The sequence below is a fragment of the Echinops telfairi genome, unplaced genomic scaffold, assembly GCF_000313985.2.
Source record: "Echinops telfairi isolate 266 unplaced genomic scaffold, ASM31398v2 ScPeMD7_7463;HRSCAF=8501, whole genome shotgun sequence".
Taxonomy (NCBI): domain Eukaryota; kingdom Metazoa; phylum Chordata; class Mammalia; order Afrosoricida; family Tenrecidae; genus Echinops; species Echinops telfairi.
The window spans coordinates 2028387-2035091 of NW_022111363.1; the positions used below are offsets into that span (position 1 = coordinate 2028387).

A 6705-nucleotide genomic window follows, 5' to 3' on the forward strand; every position below is an offset into this window, starting at 1 on the left:
TGGCTCGGTGAGGGAGGAAGGGAAGGCATTGGGACAATCGGGGTTCTGCCTGCGTTAAGGGGGTGGGGGGACAATTCCCAGCAACAGGCTTGCCCATGGGGTAGAACTGGCTTGGAGAGAGGTGAGATGCAAACCCCTAGCTCGGCCGGGAGGCGCTGAGCTCCAGCAGCAAAGGTGCCGCCTCAGCCAGCCGGGCCTCAAGGTTGGGGGAGGGGTCCCTGGTGGCACCAAGTGGGTAGAACTACCTGGTGGGCTCATCAAAGAACATGACCGGTGGGTTGTTGACCAGCTCCAGGGCGATGGCCAGGCGCTTCCTCTGGCCGCCGGAGAGCAGGGCTGTCCTCGTGTGGGAGCAGGACATCAGGCCCAGTGCCGTCAGGATCTCTGTCACCTAGCCAGCCCCACCCCCACCCCCACGTCAGCTTAACGGTCACTACTTCCTTGGGTCATCACCCGACTGGAAGCAGCACCTCCCTCAAGTCCACCGTCCCAGCCTCGGCCATCACGCTCCCACCCTTCCATGTGTCCGTAGACCCCCAGGGGGAAGCCCTCCCCTTCCCACTCACCAGTTCCTTCTTCACTTCCTGCTTCTCGCTCAGCTTCAGGTTCGCAGAAACCTGCAACCGGAGAGTAGCTTACTCAGGTGTATACAGGCGGGGTGGGGGGGTGGGGGAATGAGAAGACGGGCATTTCGCCCTCACCATCATGGCTTCCAACACCGTGAGATGCGGCAGCAGCATGTCGTCCTGCATAATGTAACAGGACATCTTTCGGAAGGTTCTCAGCTCCCTCGGCCTCCCATTGACCAGGATCTGCCCCTTCATGCCAGACTCCCTAGGGGACCATTGGGTGACAGTGAGCATGGGCCACGCCCACTTCAGGAGACCTCACCTGCCCCTCCAGGGCTCCTTCCCGGGCCCTATCCCCACCCCCATCCTCCTTTCTCCTCACCTGTACCCTGCCAAGATGTTCATGAACGTGGACTTGCCAGCCCCTGAGGGGCCCATGATGCCGATCAGCTCCCAGTGGCAGAATTTGCCTGACAGGCACTTAAGTAGAGTCTTATAACCTGCAACGAGTGAGAGAAGAAAGTTCCCTGGGGGCTACAGTGAACAGGGGCACCTCGAAACCCTTAGGAGCCGCTCTGCTGCAGGTGACACAGGCAGCCCCCACTCCGTGTGACTGGGTTGGGATGGAGAACTCTCCCACATCCTCTCCTATGCTCCCCCTAAAAGTGACCATCACTTATGTCAGCGTCCCAGAGGCCATAGAATGACCCACACGTCTCACTGCAGGTCAAGGATGTAGACGCTTCTCCTCTTCCAGAAACACAGCAGCCACTCCTGGGCCCCCTTCAAGAAGACTGACCGGGTTAACTCTTCCTTTGTGCTCATATACCGTATGTTTGTTACTCGAGATACCTGCTGCTGACTTCCCTTCCTGAGCCTCTCGGCCAGTGAAGTTCTTGGGAGCAGGGTCTGGGCCTTACTCATCTTTGTAGCCTCACCAGCCTGAGTAGCATGTAGTAAGTAGGTGCTCAGTATTTGTTCTATGTGGGTGGGTCCACTGAGCTTCCACCTCGTTCTGGAAAAGCCTCTGACTTTGTGCTCACCTGCCCACCAGGCCAGTCTTCCAACCCTTAACACGGCCAGGAAAACGGCAGCTTTCATTCATTCATTCATTCATTCATTCATTCACTGGGAGGCAGCATATGCATTGAGAGTACTGATTTGAAGACAGGTGGATCTGGGTTCAAATCCTGGCTCCACACTTACCAGCTATGTGACCTCAGGCAAGTTGCCTAATCTTTCTGAGCTTCAGGCCCCTCATCTGTCAAATGAGGATGATGGTTCCTATCTCATAGGGTTGTTGCAAAGATTTGATGAGATCATATGTATGTAAAGCATATGACACAGAGCTTGGCACATTATAAGTGACAGTTTGTCTCAGGAGACACCTGGGCCGACAGGCATCACATAGTTCGCAAAGACAATGTGCTACATCCTACTTTGATGAGTAGCAACTAGAGTCTTAAAAAAAACTCATGAGCAGCTACCTAAGGGTGGCAATTGATCTCGTCCCATCCAGAGGAAAGAAGGATGATGAAGATGGAAACATAAGGAAATCTTTAGTCCGATGGACTAATGAATCATTCCAGTGCCAGCCTCCATGACCCTGAGTCCAAAGAAACTAGATGGTGCCCAGCTACCACTACCAACCGCTCTGAAAGGTCTGCCTTAGAAGGTCTTGGATAGAGTGTAAGGAAACTGTCGAACAGAGCCTAAAGTCATGAAAGAGATAGAGACTGGTAGAACCCTCGAGACCATGGCCCTGACTCACCCTTCAGGTGTGGAACTGAACTCATCCGTTAGCACAATCAACCACTTAAGATCCAAAAGACAGTGTTTCCCCAAGGACAGCATTCCGAGGGTTAGGAAAGGAGGAGGGATGGACACAGGAAACCCAGGGAGGAAGTGGGAGAAGGGATTACAACGGACAAGTTGGAACAAAACACTGTGAACTGCTGGAGGTAAAACTGATGGTCTGCTCTGGAGGCCTTTGCCTAATTCAAACCTAAGAGTGCGACTTTTAAGTGGTATTGATTACCAATTACACTTGGCAGATGTTTATCGATACCTGCTCTATGTCACGCTCTACAGCAGACAGACACACTGAACAAAAAAGGAAGAGATTCAGGAAAACACGGTTCCTAAACCCAGAAGGCCATGGTCTAGGCCAGAAAGATGGCCAAGCAGACATCTATGGTTGGAGGAAAAAGGACATATAGGTTATAATAGAAGTATAAATGGACTGCTTTGAGGAGGCAGACAGCGAAATCAACAGCAGGAGGCGGAGTCAGAGGGAAAGTCATGATCGAGGAAGCATTTCAGTTCAGTCTTGAAAGATGAGCAGGATTTCAAAAGACCGAGGTCCTCCAGGGTTGAGGGGCCACTCGGCCGTTGTACAGGGGTACGAGGGCATGTTAGGGGACAGAAGGTGAGGCAAGCGGAGTTACCTGGGGAAATGGCAAGGGAGACAAAATCAGCAAGGAGGCCCTCGAGTGCCTCGGATGAGGAAGAAATGCCAATTTCCCATTCCAGAACCTTCTTCACTGCTGACGTCCTCTGACCCCACAGAACTCAAGTCCTCTACCTTCGTCAGCCTCCCTTCAGAGCACCCAGGACTGGGCACTGGGCCCAACTGTCCATCTGGATTAGGTATATAGAATGTATCTAGATTGGCTGTGTGCTGTAGGTCTAAGATTCACTGCTGTGTCCCGATCACACCAAATGCCCGGATTGTGTCTTACAGCTTACAATAGCTCATTATCTCATCTGTTCCTTTAACAACATAGGTGAGGCCAGTAGGGCCCAGGATATCCAGTGAGTCACCCAAGGTCACACAGCAAGTTCTCCACATGGAGAGAGGAACTCACAGATCCCAAGACTCTGCCTCAGTATTCATCCCTGTCAGCCAGAAACAGGTCTGATGGTCAGCTCCAGCGTATGCCTCTCAGAGACACAGGAAGTGACTGGTATGGGTTTTATTCTTTTGCAGGGAAAGAAATTGGCAATGAAAAAATGTCCCCTTGTTTAATCACAGCCAAGCACTTGATTGAACAGGATACATAATACAAATATCATCTTCCACAAGACATTGGCAGATATTATCTCAGCTGAGCTTTATAACAAGCCCGGACAGTGGATTTTCTGATCAGCCCTTGTTACAGAGAAGACAAGTGAGGTCAACAGAAGATGAAGCAGGCTGCCCCACACCGCATTCCACAAGTTCTCAGCCTGGAAGGGGCACTGGGAGCCTTCAGGCTAGGGAGAGACCAGTCCAGGGACCAACCACTTTGATACTTCACCCCAGAAACAGCAAGTTATGTTCTCTCCTTTCTCTAAAGGAAAGACTCTTAACCACAGGTCCATGGCCCCATAGGCTATCAGAGGGTCCAGAAACTCCTGGAAGTGATGTGCAAAATGTTGAGTGTGGGCGTGCAATCTTCAGGGAAGGGGGCTGGGGCTTTGGCAGATTCCCAAAGGAGTCCCTGACTCCAAAAATGTTTGAGTCATCGCTGTAAAGTAAAAGCTGGCCTCCAACAAGAGGAAGAGACGCAACACTCCCATCATTGAACATCAATACCAACATCGCAGGATCCCAAGATCCAAGTTCTAGTTCTGCCTCAGTCTATAATAACTCTACAATTTTGCCAAGTCGCTTAATCATTCATGGCCTCAATCTCCTTGCCTGTAAAATAAGGATAGAAATATCTTCCCCCAAGGGCTTAACAGCCTTATCATAATTATTAATTTAAATCACAATAATTAATCAGGCAGTGTTTTGAGAAATTATAAAGGCCATATGTAAAAGGTCACTGTGAGTCAGAATTAACTCAACAGCAGTGAGTTTGGGGTGATAAATCCTTACCCAAAGAAAGCAGATCTCTCTCTCTCTCTCTCTCTCTCTCTCTCTCTCTCTCTTTCTCTCCACACGCCTGGTCCTATGAACTCTCTGCTTACCCCTAATTGCCTTCTTGGAGCGCTGGTGGTGCAGTGGTTATGCATCGGGCTTCTAACCTCAAGGTCAGTAGTTTGAAACCACCAGCTGCTCCTCAGGAGAAAGACAGGGCTTCCTACTCCCCTAAGGAGTTACAGTCTTGGAAACCACAGGGGCAGTGCCACCCTGCCATACAGGGTTGGTAGGGGTGGCATTGACTCGATGGCATAAGTTTGAGTTCTTAATCTCCTTCTTTTCTCTAGAGATGTCAGAGAGGTGAGGGCGGGCAGCAGTGAAAGGGGCAAGGGACGGAAGAGATGGCCGAGGGACAGTAGGGTGAAATGGGATGAATAAGGTCAACATGAGGGAAAGACCAGGTTGGTAAAGAAGCCAGAGAGCAGGCCCACCTACCCACATTTCTGTTTTCATCATCATTTCTCCTTTACAATGTGCAGACATGAGAAGGCTAAGGAAATGAGAAGACCCCCATCAGTTTGCCCAGAGCCCATCATGAGACTGAGGGGTATACACCTAGCTTCAGAGTCTAAGCACTGGACAGGAAGCCCGGATGCCTCATTGCCATTGGCACAGGCCCTCTGGCCCCTCTTAGGCCCTCCTTGGATTGGAAGGAGGGTGAGGGGTTGGAAGCGACAACTCAAGCCCAGTCTGGTTCTGAAGCACCCCAGATCTTGTCCTTCAACCTCAGAGCACTGTCACTGCGCCACCCTGGGCCCACACCCAGCCTCTAGGAAGCAAGCCTGACTTCTCCATTCCTCCCCTCCCACCGGCTCAAGTTGCCTCAGGCCAGGGATGCAGGAGATGGTCTGGGTTCTGTGGGAATGCAGAGGCCCAGGCCTAACCACACCTGTCAGGTTTAGGGTGGGGGTGGGAAAAGGAGATGGAAATGCTCTTGTGCTATTTCCCCCCCTCATTTTTAACGAAAACAAATCTGTGGGATTGTAAACGGGAATATATCACCATTCTTAATTAAGAGAGAATTAAAACAGCAACAACAATAATGGGAAGAGAACCACGAAACCTGGCTTCTGGTCTACCTTTTTTTTTTTTTTTTTTTAAAGCTGTGTGACATTGCTCAAGTCACTCAACTTCCCAGGGCCTCAGTTTCCTTATTAGTAACACAGGATGACATGTCTCTGACCAAAAACCTCCACCCTGTCTGCCTCAGACGACTGTGGCAAGAAGGGAGTCAGATGACAGGAATGAGAACCTTCCATAAATCACTGCTGTCCGATAGGTAATCCAGAACACCTAGTCCCTCGGACACAAGCCCCTGCTCCCACACCTGCTCGCCCGGCCTTCGAAGGCTATGTAGCAGAGGGAAGCTCCGATACCATTGAACCGGTCCCACACACTTGGGCCCATGTCCACAGTGAGGGTCTGAGGCACACATGTCAACGTTGCCACAGGGTCCACTGCGGTGGGACTTGCAGAAAAGGAGGCTCCTCCTGCCCCGAGTTCCAGGACAGGGTGGGCAGCGCCCCTTCGGGGAGTTCCCTACCGCGTTTGCGCCAGCAAGGCCCCTCCCGCACGGAATAGGACAGCTCCACGAACTCGATGTCCACCGCCGAGCGCTTGGGGAGGTGGGAGAAGCGCTGGGCTTCGGTGATGTGATTCTCCACTTTCTTCAGGTGCGTGGTCAGCACGGGGGGCTCCGCCCCGTCCTCCAGCGCCACGGCCATGGTTACAGCCCCGGGTCCTAGTCCACAGCCCACGGCCTCCAGAGCTTTATCCGCCATCATACCGCCGCCTCCGTCCGGCCTGCTGGGGAGGGCCTGCTCACTTGGGGACAGACACTGCGCCCCGACTGGGCTCCACGCTCCTTTGCTTTCTAATTCTGCCCCCCGCCCCCACCCGTTCCCCGCCTCCTTCTCAGGGTAGAGCCGCCACTGTCAGCACCCCACTTCCCAGGGCCTGGACAGCACCACCACCCAACTCCCTTTCCCGGGGCAGCCACCCTCTGTCCCGACCTGTCCATGGTCCTGGGCCGTCCCAGCCCCGGGCCCTTGAAGCACCCCCTCTGGCTCCCTCCTCCCGGCACTGGCGCTAAGCTCCTTACCCTACAGGCCGGCAGACCCTGGGGACTCGCTGGTGGAGGGGGTGGGTGAGCTGGAGCAGTCGCTGCCCGCTAGGAGGGCAGGATAGCAGGGTGAGCTCAGGGTGGACCAGGGGAAGGGAGAAGGCTGG

The 6705-nt window shown here is 52.9% G+C and overlaps 1 protein-coding gene across 3 annotated transcripts in view; it reads right to left on the reverse strand.

Moving 5' to 3' along the window:
* ABCG4 (ATP binding cassette subfamily G member 4) overlaps window positions 1-6647 on the reverse strand; it is a 15333-nt gene extending 8686 nt beyond the window's left edge. For 2 of the 3 annotated variants that reach the window (XR_006679418.1, XM_004712770.2), the window contains exons 1-6: window positions 6578-6647; window positions 6020-6279; window positions 952-1069; window positions 702-834; window positions 567-617; window positions 246-391 (exon numbers count right to left, since the gene is read on the reverse strand). Coding sequence is in view for 2 of the 3 variants with exons in the window: in XM_004712770.2 (XP_004712827.2) it covers window positions 246-391; window positions 567-617; window positions 702-834; window positions 952-1069; window positions 6020-6260 (689 nt within the window). In the remaining variant the exon portion in view is untranslated. Of the gene's footprint in view, window positions 1-245; window positions 392-566; window positions 618-701; window positions 835-951; window positions 1070-4911; window positions 5616-6019; window positions 6280-6577 lie in introns of those variants that run through there. The other variant, XM_045283620.1, reaches the window with a different exon arrangement.
* Between the last annotated feature and the right edge of the window lie 58 nt (window positions 6648-6705).